General features: G+C 37.3%; 3 protein-coding genes and 1 long non-coding RNA gene across 7 annotated transcripts in view; 3 read left to right on the plus strand and 1 right to left on the minus strand.

Annotated features, from left to right (window-relative positions):
* LOC144195084 (carnitine O-acetyltransferase-like) lies at nucleotides 1-8,858 on the plus strand. The gene is made up of 14 exons (XM_077714466.1): nucleotides 1-135; nucleotides 1,915-2,184; nucleotides 3,110-3,228; nucleotides 3,673-3,726; nucleotides 4,437-4,602; nucleotides 4,688-4,862; nucleotides 4,939-5,117; nucleotides 5,857-5,957; nucleotides 6,054-6,173; nucleotides 6,259-6,381; nucleotides 6,476-6,611; nucleotides 6,802-6,864; nucleotides 6,930-7,067; nucleotides 7,997-8,858. Exons 1-14 carry the CDS (start codon nucleotides 109-111, stop codon nucleotides 8,210-8,212), a joined length of 1,887 nt encoding a protein of 628 aa, XP_077570592.1. The 5' UTR covers nucleotides 1-108; the 3' UTR covers nucleotides 8,213-8,858.
* adamts13 (ADAM metallopeptidase with thrombospondin type 1 motif, 13) overlaps nucleotides 8,408-16,269 on the minus strand; it is a 12,079-nt gene continuing 4,217 nt past the window's right edge. Inside the window, exons 13-29 of the mRNA XM_077714465.1 lie at nucleotides 16,091-16,239; nucleotides 15,912-16,032; nucleotides 15,170-15,250; nucleotides 14,919-15,100; nucleotides 14,657-14,813; nucleotides 14,274-14,400; nucleotides 13,524-13,703; nucleotides 13,152-13,347; nucleotides 12,993-13,083; nucleotides 12,335-12,464; nucleotides 11,474-11,650; nucleotides 11,189-11,393; nucleotides 10,316-10,643; nucleotides 10,101-10,244; nucleotides 9,834-10,013; nucleotides 8,837-9,012; nucleotides 8,408-8,723 (exon numbers count right to left, since the gene is read on the minus strand). Coding sequence (XP_077570591.1) covers nucleotides 8,568-8,723; nucleotides 8,837-9,012; nucleotides 9,834-10,013; nucleotides 10,101-10,244; nucleotides 10,316-10,643; nucleotides 11,189-11,393; nucleotides 11,474-11,650; nucleotides 12,335-12,464; nucleotides 12,993-13,083; nucleotides 13,152-13,347; nucleotides 13,524-13,703; nucleotides 14,274-14,400; nucleotides 14,657-14,813; nucleotides 14,919-15,100; nucleotides 15,170-15,250; nucleotides 15,912-16,032; nucleotides 16,091-16,239 — 2,780 coding nt within the window. The 3' untranslated portion in view covers nucleotides 8,408-8,567. The remainder of the gene's footprint in view (nucleotides 8,724-8,836; nucleotides 9,013-9,833; nucleotides 10,014-10,100; nucleotides 10,245-10,315; nucleotides 10,644-11,188; nucleotides 11,394-11,473; nucleotides 11,651-12,334; nucleotides 12,465-12,992; nucleotides 13,084-13,151; nucleotides 13,348-13,523; nucleotides 13,704-14,273; nucleotides 14,401-14,656; nucleotides 14,814-14,918; nucleotides 15,101-15,169; nucleotides 15,251-15,911; nucleotides 16,033-16,090; nucleotides 16,240-16,269) is intronic.
* LOC144195085 (uncharacterized) lies at nucleotides 9,562-14,403 on the plus strand. Its single transcript, XR_013326044.1, has 5 exons — nucleotides 9,562-11,617; nucleotides 13,004-13,076; nucleotides 13,178-13,367; nucleotides 13,668-13,732; nucleotides 14,281-14,403. It is a non-coding gene; the product is annotated as an uncharacterized LOC144195085 (long non-coding RNA).
* Nucleotides 16,078-16,269, plus strand: part of LOC144195081 (neuronal calcium sensor 1) — a 20,620-nt gene continuing 20,428 nt past the window's right edge. For all 4 annotated transcript variants that reach the window (XM_077714461.1, XM_077714462.1, XM_077714463.1 and 1 more), the window contains exon 1: nucleotides 16,078-16,248. The gene's annotated coding sequence lies outside the window, so the exon portion shown is untranslated. The remainder of the gene's footprint in view (nucleotides 16,249-16,269) is intronic.

Raw genomic sequence — 16,269 nt, forward strand, 5'->3', positions numbered from 1 at the left:
GAGCCGAAGGGGGGCGGGCGTCTCAAAATAGACGCCGAACTCGTCCTTGAGACATGACTGCTCCAAGCTTTGACATCTTTAAAGACACCGGCGCGTCTATTTGACAACATGTTGGCCGTTTTTGTCAGAACCGCGGTGAGTGGACTTTTCAGTGACATTTTACAAGTGATCGTGTGGAGGATTTAATACAAAATGCACGGACAGGAACGTGTGGGCAGGACATTTGTTTGATAGCAGGCGGGACGCCATTCGCAACCTGCTCTGGAAAGCCAAGCCGACAATATTATCTTGTTTTTATTTATCTTGTGGCGTAGAAAGATTAAAATAGATTTTGTTTTTAATAAGCGCGTTTATGCCGTCATTCGTAACGATAGCCTGCGGGCCCTGAGTGACATTACGGTGATTTTGTAGTTCAAAATTGTCCTAATACTGCACAAATTGGCGATTAATTGTTATAAAAAAATAGATATAGCCGTGTTTTGTTATTAGGGGGTTAATGCACTGCTGCAGCAACAATTCTGCGTGGTGTCAATAACTTTATTTTGAAGGGGTTTACCGGAAGTGTTGTATTAAACGTGTTCTATGTTTTAGGTCAATGGAAGTACACTAAAATATCCACGCTTGTTATTTTGAATTATTACTGGTTAATTATTGAATTAAGAGATACATAATGTTTTTGATTTCAATTATGAATGGTTAATTATTGAATTAAGAGATAAATAATGTTTTTAATTTGAATTATTACTGGTTAATTATTGAATTAAGAGATACATAATCTTTTTAATCTGAATTCTGACGACAATTAACACGTTATTTACATTATCCGATTTTATTTCAAATAAAAATAATGATTTATCTATATTAAGGACTCAAAAAGTAAATGTCCACATTTTACTTAGTTTTGGGATAAGCACAATTTAACTCTAATTTCCCCTTCATAGATATTATACTATTTGACAAAGATATTAAAAGGGTCATTAAATAAAAAAACAAGTCGTAGGATGGTAATAAAACCCGTCTTTTATTTAGTGACAGATTTCCTACATGTGCCAATGTTTGTTTCACCATTCCAAAGGTTCAAACTACTATTTTAAGATAGCACGGTGCACAAAAATATATACGCTTAAGCTTCTTTGTTGTTTTGGTTTCAAGTTTTCACAAACAAAGTCCATATTTCTGACATAAATATTATTTGTAAAACCTTTGAAATGATGTAAACAAGCCCTTCTTCGTTTTGTCTTGCCATCAAAGACTCCTGTTATGTACTGTTAATATTTGATAACAACGTGCGACAGTCATATTTAAGGTTGATAAGTGCTAGTGTGCTTATCTTAATCATGTTAGCTCTTATATGTCGAGATAGACAATCATAAAATTTCATTTGTTATCAGGGTTGTGCAAATGTTATTTTCTTCAAGGCAGAGGAATTTTTGCTAGTTTTTATGTTCTAAGACACTGGTGTCAAAGTGGCGGCCTGGGGGCCAAATCTTGCCCGCCGCATCATTTTGTGCCGACTTTTTTTTTTAGGATCAAATTAAAATGAAGAGTATAGATGAATATTATATTTCTTGATTTTCCCCTTTTTAAATCAATAATTGTAATTTTTTAATCATTTTTTTCTGTTTTTAGTTCAAAAATCATTTTGTAAAATCTAAAAATATATATAAAAAAAATCTAAAATAAACATTGGTTTAAAACTATAAAAACTGAATATTCAGGGCCTTTAATCCAGTTCTTTTAATCCATTTATCCCCAAAAAAAATCTAAATATTATATCTAAAATGGTCCGGCCCACATGAAATCAAGTTGACGTTAAAGCGGCCCGCGAACCAACCCGAGTCTGACACCCTTGTCCTAAAACGTCAAATTTTAAGACAATCCAAATGAGTATTTTTCCCAAAATGTGTTTTCCAGCTGCGGCCCGGCATAGTGACGCCATGCCGCCTGCTCGGTCCAGTGACACACATCCAGGAGAGATCCCTGGTCCATCAGGAGGGCTTACCCAAGTTGCCCGTGCCCCCATTGAAGCAAACCTGTGAGAACTACTTGGCTTCTCTAGAGCCCATCGTCAGCGAAGAAGAGCTAGAACACACGCGGAAGCTGGTGGACGAGTTTCTAAAAGGAGGTGTTGGAGAACGGCTCCAAAAGGGTCTTGAGCGACGGGCCCGGAAAACAGAAAACTGGGTAATTACTTCATGTTAAGTACCTCATTCTTTAATTTACAGTATAAAACTGATTGACGACTATTATTGTCCGATTTGGGTGACGATTCTGTACATATATAATTGTGCTAATGTGCCACTTTCCTTCAAAAAAAGTCCCTAAAAATGTTTAGTTTTCTGCTGAAAAAAACGAACTAATTAATTTGCTAAATAGAAAATTACACCGAAATAAGTAAAGTGTCGCATCTCTCGGTCTATAAGTTGTAACTCGGTAGAAGTCACACAGCCAATGAAAACACTAGGAAGAGTAATATTTATATATATTTTTTTTGTCAAATCAGAAACCAAGAACAAACATATATTAAAGTAACAGTAGTAAAATGGAGAATAATAGGCTAAATAGTCATTTGTTAAGATAACGGTTTTCAGCCTTGAGCCTAAAAAACACATAACAGGCTGTCAGTGGTCAGAGGAAAAAAAACATACCGTATTTTCACAACCATAAGGCGCACTTAAAAGTCTTACATTTTCTCCAAAATAGACAGTGCGCCTTATAATACAGTGCGCCTTATATTTGGAAAAAATGTCGTTCATTGAGGGTGCGCCTTATAATGCGGTGCACCTTATAGCCGAGAAAATACGGTACTAAGATATTAAAGTTTTTTGGGAAAACTAACATAACAGCTGTTGGTGATCAGGGTGAAGAAATTAAGACTTATAAATCACACTTTAGTATTAGTCGCAACCAAACTATGAACAAAGTATGACTTCAAGTCTTGAGAATATGGTAAAAGTAAAGCGTTTTTCTTAAAATATATTCTCGGGTATGATAGACGTAGAGTGGAACTCTACATTTTAACGAAGCAGTTGGCCTTGATTGGGGAATCGAACATGAATGTTTTATGTAAGCTGATTCTATAGTACTTCTGTACTCTTTAAATTTACAGCTATCGGAATGGTGGGTACAGTCGGCCTATTTGGACTGTCGGATGCCGGTGGCGGTCTACACCAGTCCCGGTGTGGTTCTACCACGCATGCACTTCCAGGATCGTCAAGGACAGATGAGGTGAGACAGACATAAACCCCACAACTGCACTGCTAAATTTCCCTATTTTTGAACAAAACACATGACCAATTGGACATAAACCATTTTTTTAAATCACATATTTCTTATTAAAGATGGTCAATGTTTATTAGAAACAAGTTCAACCACCATTGCAGTTTTTAGCCGACCTTTGGGTATGCTTTCTTCGCCATGCAGGCTATTTAAAGCGCGCTGTTGCTGCTAGCATTGCTAAGCTGTTTTTGACCGCCGTGACCCGTGGGATATGCAGTGAACATGACGACCAAATGCAACCAGACACGAGCCAGGGACAGTGTATACATGTATCAGCGGTGTATTGTTTTCTTGTAGTACAGAAGTGAATTTTGTAGTGTTCTTTTGGGGATTCGTTCAAATAGGAATTTGTCTTTTGAATGTTTGACTGACATTGTGGGGTCTTCTTTGCAGGTTTGCTGCCAAACTGATTGCAGGGGTGTTGGAGTTTAAAAAAATGATTGACAGGTGAGTTGGTATGGACATTGTATGTATTATAATAAAAGCACTAAGTTGATTATCCAATTCAAAGAAAGATGAAATTGGGCATTTTTTTTGTAGTGTCTTAATCCTCTTTTTATTTTTATTTTGTATTATTCCTCATGTATTCTTATTTCTGTATTTTTTAATGTAAAAAATATTAATTTTATATCATATATAGTGGAAAAACATCTCTAAAACTTAATAATAATCTGATTTACCTGTAAGAATTACGTGTTACCCCTACAAAGTTCCTCAATAGTCCAATGGTGTCAAAGTGGTGGCTCGTGGGCCAAATCTGGCTCGCCACATCATTTTGTGTGGCCCGGGAAAGTAAATCATGAGTAACAACTTTCTGTTTTAGGATCAAATTAAAATTAAGAGTATAGATGTATATTATATTTCCCCCTTTTAAATCAATAATTTTCATTTTTAATCAATTTTTTGTGTTTTTATTGCAAAAAATCATTTGGTAAAATCTAAAAATATATATAAAAAAGCTAAAATAAACATTGTTTTAGACCAATAAAAACTGAATATTCAGGGATTTAATCCAATTCTCTTAATCCATGTATATACAAAAAAAATCTAAATATTATATCTAAAACGATCTGGCCCACATGAAATCAAGTGCTCTATACCTTTGTGTCTTAACCCTAACTCCCCAAAAGCAATAATTAAATCTGTATATATTACAGTGAGACCCTGCCAGTAGAGTACCTAAGCAAGAAGCCTCTATGTATGGACCAATATTACCAAATCCTGTCATCCTGCCGTATCCCCGGACCAAAAAGAGACACCGTAGTAAATCACGCCATCGGCAAAACACCTCCCACACACATCACTGTAGTCCATAACTTCCAGGTACTCAAGATGGCACTATTGTCCTATTCTTCCATCTGTTTCCTAACCCAAATTTACCCCAAAAAATGCTTGTTTTGCCTTGCAGTTTTTCGTGTTGGATGTATACAACAGTGATGGCACTCCCCTAACAGTCGATCAAATCTACATGCAACTAGAAAAAATTTGGAACACTTCTTTGCAAACCAACAAAGAGCCCGTCGGAATCCTAACGTCGCAGCATCGGAATACGTGGGGGAAAGCTTATAATAATCTTATCAGAGGTAACGAAACATTCAAAAATGGGATGATATATGTCATAATAATGTACTAATCATGCTGTTTTTTTTCAATTTGCAGATAAAACTAATAAGGAATCAGTTCGTGCCATCCAAAAAAGCATTTTTACTGTCTGTCTGGATGCACCAATGCCTCGCGTTTCCGACGAACTTTACATGAGCCGAGTTGCCGCACAAATGCTACATGGGGGCGGAGCTCGCTGGAATAGCGGTAATCGTTGGTTTGACAAGACGCTTCAGGTGAGTGAACATATGCAGAATGATAAACGTAGTAAGCAATGTTCCCTCTAAGTTTTCGTTGGTCTGGGCCAGGTGTGTCAAACTCCCTATGGTCTGCGGGCCGAATACGGCTTAATTTAAGATCAAGTGGGCCGGACCAGTAAACTCATTGCAAAATGACATAGAACTAACAATAAGCCCACTTTTTTTCCTTTGCATTAGTCACTAATACTAATAATTAGTGCAAAGAATGAGTAAATTATCAAAATGTTTATTAACAGAATGTTCCTTTTACATTATGAACAATATATTATGAACAAGAGAATAACATAAGAACATAAATAAAGTATGTGCAATTTTAACAACACTTTTACACAGTTAAACATATATTCAAGTGTGTTATACATAAAACTGATCACAGAAATAGTAACAATGTTCCAAAAACATTTAGTACCAGCCTTGTGGAACTTAAAAACACTGTTCCCTGTTTTACCAGTGTACTAAAACACTGCGCCCCTAGCGGATAATACAAGAACTACACATTTTAAAGAAAATTCATATTTTTTTATACAATGCAGCTTTCTTCCCCTGGCCTTACCAAACCACCAGGCGGGCCGGATCCGGCCTGCGGGCCGTATGTTTGACACCATTGGCTTAGAGGGAACATTGCTCTTATCTCAAATTGCTCGTATGTTAGAGGAAACATTGGAAGCAAGCAATGATGACTGAAAATCATAATTTTCGTAATAATTGTCCACAGTTCATTGTCGGGGAAGACGGTACCTGTGGACTGGTTTATGAACATGCACCCTCGGAAGGTCCGCCCATTGTGTTTCTTATTGATTATGTCGTCAAGTATATGTAAGGTTACTTCTATTCTTTAAAGACCATATTTTTTTTACCTTTTTTAAAATGATTTTTAAATGTTTGACATCTATATTTTGTTGTTTATGTCAGGCAGAAGACAGAAATAGTCCGGTCCCCCATGGTTCCTCTAAGCATGCCTCAAAAACTGCGTTTCAACATTACACCTGAAGTCAAGAGAGATATTGAAAAAGCCAAGCAAAATATGAACATGTATGTATATGAAAGTCTTAATTTTAATCATAGGAATTTTTTTGGGAGGCAAATATTTCATGCAATATCTTCTTCCCTTTCCCAGAATGGTGCATGACCTGGATGTGAATGTCCTAATGTTCTCCCATTATGGAAAAGAATTGCCAATGCAACACAAGCTCAGTCCTGATGCCTTCATACAAATGGCGCTCCAGCTGGCCTATTTTAGGTAAAACATCCCTTGTGGCATTTAATGAATCCCTTGTGCCATTTCTAGCGTATGCCAATTCAATTTGTCATTTTTTTTTATACTTGTATTTCAGAATGTATAACATATGTTGTGCTACATATGAAAGTGCGTCGTTACGGATGTTCAAATACGGAAGAACAGATGTAATACGCGTGACTTCCAAGGAGTCGTTGGATTTTGTCCAAGCCATGCAGGATCCAAATAAACAGGTGTGCTCGTTTTTGTTGTTGAAATTTGATCAGGTTGTTGAACTGAACTCAACAAAAACTCCTGGTTGACTTTAAAGAAGCGTAACCTGTCAAAAACAACCAGAAAACCGGCTGCATTCTGTTCAATGCCTTGAAAATATACATGTTTGTTGATACTTAATCTGACTAGAACTCTAAATCTCACTTTCAGAGCAACGAGAGATTAGCGCTACTGCACAATGCTGCCAAAACGCACCGGGAAAACACGTACAATGTAAGAAGTCCCAATTAAAATCTCCAAAAAATGCCATTTTGCTCAATTACTTCTTTACTTTTCAGGCTATACATGGACAAGCCATTGACAGACATCTTCTAGGACTACGAATGCAGAGTATTGAAGACCTCACTTCTATGCCGGGGATATTCATGGATACCTCTTTTGCTGTGGCTCATCATTATAATCTCCTAACCAGCCAGGTGTGCTCATTCATATCCATTGAATAATGTTTTCTTAAATTTATCGGGATTGGCAATGGAGGATTTTGTAAGTGGGACAGAGAACAGTAATGTATACTACTGTATTTTCAGGACTATACTGCGCATGGTATTTTTAGCCGCAGTGTCAGTAACGAGTGTTTTTTCGGGATTTTACACACACAATGGAGGCACCGTTTTTATAGACGCAGCCAGGCAAATAGTAGTTAGATCAGGGGTGGGCAAGCTTTTCGGCCCGGGGGCCACTTTGACTTTAAAATTTGACATATGGGCGGGGTCAGCACACGATATGATACATGTAAAAAAGTGCATCTGTTAACAGTACATATGAAACATAAACAGAAAAAAGGACTAAAGTATTAACATACTTCATCATTAAAGTAAAAAGTACAAAATCAAGATAAGAGGAATGTATTAAGAAATATTAAAATGTCATTTAAAAAAAGATGGAGGGGCTGTAAAACACGAAAAACAAATAAGAGTGGACAGAACTACTGCCATTAACGCGTGACGGCGCCATCTTGAGGGAAAAAATAAATATAAATACAATAAATTAAAAATTATTTATGATATGTAATATTAAGTGTACCCTATTGACTGATTTATTTTATTTTATCATGATAACAGTTTTAGTATTGGTCCATATATAAGGCGCACTGGATTATAAGACGCACTGTCTATTTTGGAGAAAATGTAAGACTTGTGCGCCTTATAGTCGGTAAAATATGGTAATTAATGCTAGCTACTTTGGATACACAATTCCAAGTGATGTATTTCCAGGCGCTTGCATGATTGGCGATTGTTCTCAACCTGTTAAAATGGACTGTTTTGATGATATTAGACATATTAGCCTTAGCATTTGTGACATCTCACTTCTGAGTTGTCGTCTTCATCTTCTCTGATGGTTCCAGGTGGGTTCCAAGACCGACTGTGTCATGTGCTTTGGTCCAATGGTGCCAGATGGCTATGGAGTGTGTTACAATCCAATGGATGAGCACATCAACATTGCCATCACAGCCTTCAACAGCTGTGAAGAGACAAATGCAGCCAAGTATGCACAGACTGTAAATGATGCTCTGTTGGACATGAAAGCTCTTCTGGAGGACACGGCTTCGGCCAATCAGTGACCCACTTGTGCGGGTAGAGGGTTTGTTGTTATTGCTCCAGCACCCTGAGCCACTTGGACACGAACTTGGGAAGGCATTGCAAGTATGGCGGGTGGGAATTTATTGTTTATGTTTCTGTGGAGCCAAAATGGGGGACAATTAAGGCAAGGACATTGAAATCCAATAGAAATCTTCACTATATTTTATTACATGCAATTTAATATCTTTACATAAGGACTCAGTTTGCACATTTGCTTTTAAATGTAAAATTGAATTTAACATTATGGCGTTTTACATTCATTTCACAGTCAAATTTCAGTTTTCTTTGTTCGATATGTTTTATTAAAAGAAAAGTTTATTTGATATTTGAAAAATTTTAACGTTTTAGGAAGGAATATTCTGCCCGGAAACTTCCCACTGTGTGCTTGTAATTTCCATGGAATTCAACCTCCGCCATGTTTCCTGATGAGTACCACACAAACAGCTGCGGGCCTTTAAACATGTTGGTCTTCAGTTTGTCCATATCTCGGATCTGGAGGACACACAAACTTGTCCCCTTAAAAAAATGTCCATATGGAAAACTACTAACATTTATTGTGTTTTTTCCCTGCAGTACTTTATGCAATGTAAAAGTAACGTACCCACCATAATATACGAAGACTGTGAATTCGTGGTGTTGAAGACCAACCCTATATGCAGTGCTTGAATTCGGATCTTCACTGAGGGAGGGGCGTTGATCAGTACACGACAAGCTTGGTTAGTATCGGATGTTGTTGGATTCTCAAATTGCCCGCTGGACGAAAACAGCTGCTTGTCGCAATCTTCGGAGGGGGAGTAAAAACTGCATTCATCAGTGGAGTCACAATTGGAGATTATTTCACTGGCCTTTAGAGGGCAGTGTCTACCTTCGGGACGTAAATTTAGTCCACAGAGGTGTTTACAATTCCATATGATATGAAACAGAGAACATAAAAACACAGTAACTATGTCGTGGTGATTTGCCTATTGCGGCAAGTCTTGGAACCCATTACCCGCGGTAAACGAGGTATTACTGCATATTATACAATAGGACAAGTGTGTCAGACTCGGGCCGGTTTAATGTCAACTCTAATTCAAATGGGCCAGACCCTTTTAGATATAATATTTAGATTTTTTTTAATAAATAGATTAAAAGAACTGGATTAAAAGCCATGAGGAATCAGTTTTTTTATAGATCTAAAACATTGTTTATTTTAGCTTATTTTTAAATCTATTTTTAGATTTTACAAAATGATTTTTGAACTAAAAACAGAAAAGAATGATTAAAAAATTACAATTATTGGTTTAAAAGGGGGAAATCAGGGCATTTAATATACATCTATACTCTTCATTTTAATTTAATACTAAAACAGAAAGTCGGCACTCATAATTTACTTTCCCGGGCCGCCACACTAAATGATGCGGTGGGCCAGATTTGGCCCCTGGGCCGCCACTTTGACACCAATGCAATAGGCCATTGAAAATTACATATTTCACTTATAATTGTGTCAGAAATGTGCCTGAAAATACTAAACCTCTACACTGCAAAGTGTATGTAATATGTGACCATATTTCCAATTGGTCGGCGTTGCATCACAAATTCTAGTGAATGTACATATCCTACTTTGATGTTGGCTCTTCTTCTCATTTCTCCGTGAGCTGTAGGTGAACACCATTCCATTCCCACGGGTAAGCAGGTTCTGTCCAACTAGAAGAACGTTGGTTCTCGTAGTCAGCGAGCTACCTGCCGCCTGCTCGCACTTACGGACCAGCACCAGTCGGTCAAAAAACACAGCATATTCACCTGTTGAAACACCTTCAATTCATTATTACAGCCATTTTTATATGCTGAATATCAAGTAAAAATGTTTACTTAATGTTTAATACTCACTCTTTTTGCAGTTTAAGGAGCTGGATACTATTTTGACGTAAATGACCTCATCTAGAGGTCGACCAATGGCCACTGTGCAGAGACCAGTGATGTTCCTCAAGTCAACGGTACCTGATTCTTGCAAAAGTAGCTGCCCACATACATCTGGTGAGACGAAAACACTCAATAGACGCCTATAATAACCCTTGAAATTGCAAATAATCTAATTTATTTACTTGGTTCGGGTGAAGGACTCGCGGTTGTAGCGGCCTGCGGAATTTCGACTGTACCGGATGAAGGTGGAGGTAGTATTCGCACACGGTATTGTTTTATCGTTGTATTCGGAGTGTGAAACAAGTGAGAATCCTCCTTGATTGCGGTATAAGTAGCTGGAATGACAACTGAGGTAGATTCCACATTTGTGCAGCTGTCCATACTACAGCCTTGAATGGTGATTGGCTTGGGCATGTGCATGCAGTTTAAAGGACTGAGGGGTTCGGGTTTTGAGGGCCCCATGCAGGAGACTGTTCTGGATTGAATACCGTCACCACAAGACACTGAACACTACAAGAAGACAACAAAACAGTACGGAATTTATTATTATTATGTTAATCAGTGTTTGTTTTTGATTGTTGTTTTCCAACCAATCTTTAAAATAGATATATTTACATCAGGGGTAGGGAACCTATGGCTCGGGAGCCACATGTGGCTCTTTAGATGGGTGGATATGGCTCTTTGCTAACCTGTGAGCTAAAATATGGAAATCGCTGGTGACAGAACTGAGATATTACATCTAGAACTGCTTTAATCTTCATTTTTTTTGGGTAGTAGACTCTTCTGGAACGCATCCTCTCGTTGATTGGCAACAGCATAAGAATCTTTTAAAAAATATTCATTTTTTTCCACTTTAAAAGTGGTGGAATTACAAAAAAAAAAATGAAAAGACGCTTGTTTACATCTATGTATTTTGACTTTTAAATTCATAGTATAGCTTACAAGGAATAACATTGGAAAATATGCATTGTTTGTGGCTCTTTTCGTCAAAGGTCAAGGTTCCCGACCCCTGATTTACATGACTCCTGATATTTTAATAATGTTGGTGATAGTACCTGGCTCCAAGGCTTTGCCTCCCACCTGAAGGTGCACACCTGCACCAGGCATGGCACGGTAGTAGCCGGTTTAACCCATTTCTGACAGCTCTCCTCAGGCGCCACCCTTTCCTTGCCTTGAGCAAATTGAACACAGGTCACCATCCGGTGAGCTACACCCAGATTACAAGAAACAGAGCAATCTGACATGCTCTGAATCTTCCATCTGAACACAAGAAAATGGTCATCAATGGTTTTGGGGTCACAACAACAGCATTATATATATTGTGGTTGTTTGTGTTTGACCTGGCTGGGCAGTCATGTGTGTTGCAGGGTATCACTAGTGTTGGTTTTGGGGTGTTGCTGCACTCAGAATCTTGCAGTACTGTTTCTTCGCCATCTAGCTCCTGAGAACAGTACATCACAGTGTTGGCAAGCCCTCCGCCACAGGTTGTACTGCAAATCCCTAGCTTGGATCGCCATCTGGTGTTGGAAAGTGTGATATTTTGAGACTGTAGAGCAGGGTTGTCAAACTGGGACCATTTTAGATATAATATTTAGATTAAAAGACCTGAATATTCAGGTTTTTATAGATCTAACATAATGTTTATTTTATATATTTTTAAATATATTTTTAGATTTTCCAAAATGATTTTTGAACTAAAAACACAGAAGAAAATGATTAAAAAATGACAATTATTGATTTCAAAAGAGGATAATCAGGAAATTTAATATAAATCTATACTCTTCATTTAAAAATATTAAGATTTTTTAAAAAATGAATTAAAAGAACTGGAGTAAAAGCCCTGAATATTCCGTTTTTTTATAGATCAAAAACAATGTTTATTTTAGCTTTTTTTAAAATGTATTTTTAAATTTGCAACATGATTTTTGAACTTAAATCAACAAAAAAAATGATTTAAAAATTAAAATTATTGATTTAAAAAGGGGGAAATCAGGAAATTTAATATAAATCTATACTCATCATTTTAATTTGATCCTAAAACAGAAAGTCGGCACTATTTACTTTCCCGGACCACACAAAATGATGCGGCGGGCCAAATTTGGCCCCTGGGCCACCACTTTAACACACGTGGTGGCCCCTGGGCCACCACTTTAACACACGTGCTGTAGAACCATAACTCTCAATACAAACTATGTCCTTACATTGGAGGGCAAGGTAGTGGACTGCAGTTCTCAGATGTAGGTAAAGGTTTTTTCACTGGGTCACAGTTGAAGTCAGGAACCCTCCATTTGGTGTGATAGTTCACACAAGAGAACAATACATGTTTTGTTCCTGTAGGAATATACATTTCATGTTTAATGAGTACCATATTTTCACGACTATAAGGCGCACTTAAAAGTCTCAAATTTTCTCCAAAATAGACAGTGCGCCTTATAATCCAGTGCGCCTTATACATGGAAAAAAACAGAAAACCAAAAACGAAAAACCACTACTGTCTGATATTAAAAAAACACAAACGCCTGAACTGAAACAATACTGTTAAATATGCAGGTGCCATCTTAGTTTACAAAATCTTCCATCATATAGCTCCTACCCCACTGCAAGATTGTATACCAAAAAAATCCAAAACATCAACAATGGCTGGCTCTAGAGGTGACTGTAAAGTAGTGAGTGCTTCATACCTGGAAGTCAATAGCAATTACCGCACTATAAGGCGCACTTAAGTCTTAAATTTTCTCCAAAATAGACAGTGTGCCTTATAATACAGTGCGCCTAAAAAAACGTCATTCATTGAGGGTGCGCCTTATAGTTGTGAACATACGGTACTAAATCCTTGTTTAGAGAACTTTTTTTGCATACCATTGCCACAGGTCTTTGAGCATGGAGTGATCATTGAGGTCCACACAAAGACTGCAGCTTGTCTGGAACGTGGCATCAAGACAGGTTCATCCTATAAAGCAATAATAGCCTAAGAAAGATTTGACATATGGATATGAGACAATAATGTTATCATTTTACCTCCTTTGTTATGTCCCACCCAGTAGGACAGACGTCAACAACACAAGGCACAGATTCAGGGGGTCTTTGATTTGAGCAGAAGCTTTCATTTACTTCAATGTCTTTGTTGTCCACTTGGCGGACACATGATACTTTTCTCAATACTTCTCCTGGACCACAAACTGCAGAACAATTTCCTACTTTGGACACATACCACCTTTAAAACACACAAATAAGGTCAGTTTTTACACTTTTTTTATACTTGGATCTAAATGTTTTGCATTGGTTGAGACAGGGGCGGAAATTAGGGTGGGTTCGAAGGGTATGGCCCCACCCAAGCCGGTTTATTGAGGATAATAAAAGTAAAATAATGTGTATATATGCACTTACTACCTGGCAGGACATAGTTGAAGTTGACATTTTTCAACAGTGTTTGGCGCTGAATCCAAAGGGCAGTCGGAATCCCGAACCTTTACAAGATCTGCGCCATGTTTTTGAACACATGTTACAGAACGTATTTTTTCTCCACTACCACAGGACGTGCTGCAGGGTCCAAACTTTCCCGCAAACCACCTGTGAAACAATTATACACTTATTATGAGGTATGTTAGTGGCACAAGGTAAAAGACTACTATAATTCATGATTATTTTTTTTTAATCGGGACAGCCGATATGGAGAAATCAATTTAAAATTGGGTTATATATCCTCTCTAACACAAACGAGCAGTTTCAGCTTAAGTTGGAAATTTGATGTTGTTGCGACTGCTAAGCTTCAATTTGCGGTGCCTTTTATTAGTAATAAATATATACACAAAGACATCAGCACCAATGCAAATTTAACCCCTTAAACCTTGCCGCTATACAAATTAAGTTGAATTGTACATTTAATAACTTACATAAACATAAATTGCAAGAATCCTCAATATATTTCTTAATATATATAGGGGTAGACTAGGCTATTTTGTGTGATTTAATACAGTTCTATGTAGTTCAGGGCTTTTTTTGCAACATTTTTTACACTAACTGTAATTTTTACAGGCTCTAAATATTAGTTGTCGGCCTCCTAACCGCTAACTGGATTGGAATGGTATTAATAATCGGTATTTTGTCGATCGAGGTTTGTAATTAATATATCACACTTGCTTTGCAGGGCAGTCTGGGAGCTGACAGGATGTAGGCAATGGTAAAGGTGGACATCGTGGACAATAGTGTTCCTCTACAGGTTTGTTGGTTTCTTCATCCACACATATGTACTGAGACTTTTGCAAACCTGTAAGAAAATTAGCTTTTTTTAATATATTTACCATTCATGTGTTGTGATAACATCTGAGTAAGAATTACCGTATTTTCACGACTATAAGGCGCACTTAAAAGTTTTAAATTTTCTCCAAAATAGACGGCGCCTTATATATGGAAACAAATTAAAAAGTCATTCATTGAGGGTGCGCCTTATAATGCATTGCGCCTTATAGTCGTGAAATACGGCAGTTGGATTATTAGCATTTAATGAAAGGATCTAAACATACCTAAACCACAGGAGACAGAGCAAGGTGTCATAACAACACTCCATATGCCTAAAAGTTTAACTTCTCTCAAGTCGCTGTGATCTTTAGGAACATAAAACTGATAACTGATATTGGGGTTTGTTTTTTCCCCATATTCCTTCCCATATCTGCGATAAACCTGGAACAAGAACGCGTATCAGTTTTAAAATACTGGTCTTTTACACATAGTGTACTTTTACTGTAATTTGTAATCCAAATTTTTCGCAATGTTAAAAACACTAACCTGAATTTTTATTGGCTGTTGCACCGGTCCCGCTAGTAGTATCTCTTCCATTTCAGGCAAGAGGTCAGAGGTCAAATGGAGACGGTAGTCTAAGAATTTATCATCCAAAGGGGAGGGATGGGTTATATTTAACGCCATTCTGCCATTCCCAGAGACGACGTATTTGTCTCCGTACATCACAGCTGTAAAAGCAGAAGGCAGAAATATTCTGAATTACGATTGATTCTAAAAAATAAGATCATGTCACGTACCCATATGAGTGAATAGAGGCGCCCTGTTGACGATATAAACCTGTGTGGAATTTATTGGCAAGGTCAAGAAAGTAGTGTACTCTGAAATGGAATGCAGGAAGTCAAAATACAGCACTATTAATCAACAAATACCCACACATAATCCAATAATTATGATTGCAACCATCCATAAAGTACACTAGCATAAATATGATGAATTACAGTACCCGATATTTCAAAATGATTCAGTAGGAATGAACTAGTTGGTGCTCGGACATTTGGTCGCCGGTCTTTTGGTGACAGTTTACTGTTGAAACCAGCTCTCAAAATTATATTTATGAGAGAGAGTTTAATATCTAAGTACTGTTTAATATCTAAGTACTGTTTAATATCTAAGTACTGTTTCATATCTAAGTACTGTTTCATATCTAAGTGCTGTTTCATATCTAAGTACTGTTTAATATCTAAGTACTGTTTAATATCTAAGTACTGTTTAAGATCTAAGTACTGTTTAATATCTAAGTACTGTTTAATATCTAAGTACTGTTTAATATCTAAGTACTGTTTAATATCTAAGTACTGTTTAAGATCTAAGTACTGTTTAAGATCTAAGTACTGTTTAATAACTAAGTACTGTTTAATAACTAAGTACTGTTTAATATCCGAGTACTGTTTAATATCTGAGTACTGTTTAATATTTAAGTACATTTGACCAGCGACCAAACATCCGGCGACCAAACGTCCGATCACGAATTGGTCTTGCCTCTTGCTCCACCTCCGGTATATAAGTCGGAGGTCAGTGTGCAGGAAGATCCATTTCCCCCACAAAAACCACACACATCTCGCACTTTCCCCGAATGTAAGACGCCATCGCAGCCGAACATCTGAAAGTAGGGAATATAAGTCAATTTAGAATTGATTTTTATCCTGTTTTTGTATTACCAGGCATTTCCCTTGCAGACAAACTCCTGTTTGACCAAAGGGTGTTCGTCCTTCGACCTCACATCGCGTCCCGTCAGCAAAATGAGAGCCTCGGCTAACGATGAAATCTTCCCCCTTGGACTGACACATGTATCTGCATTGCTCATCACCTGTTTTAGGTAAGATTCTTTTTAAAAAAA

The sequence above is a fragment of the Stigmatopora nigra genome, chromosome 4 (genome assembly GCF_051989575.1).
Source record: "Stigmatopora nigra isolate UIUO_SnigA chromosome 4, RoL_Snig_1.1, whole genome shotgun sequence".
NCBI classification, from domain to species: Eukaryota; Metazoa; Chordata; class Actinopteri; order Syngnathiformes; family Syngnathidae; genus Stigmatopora; species Stigmatopora nigra.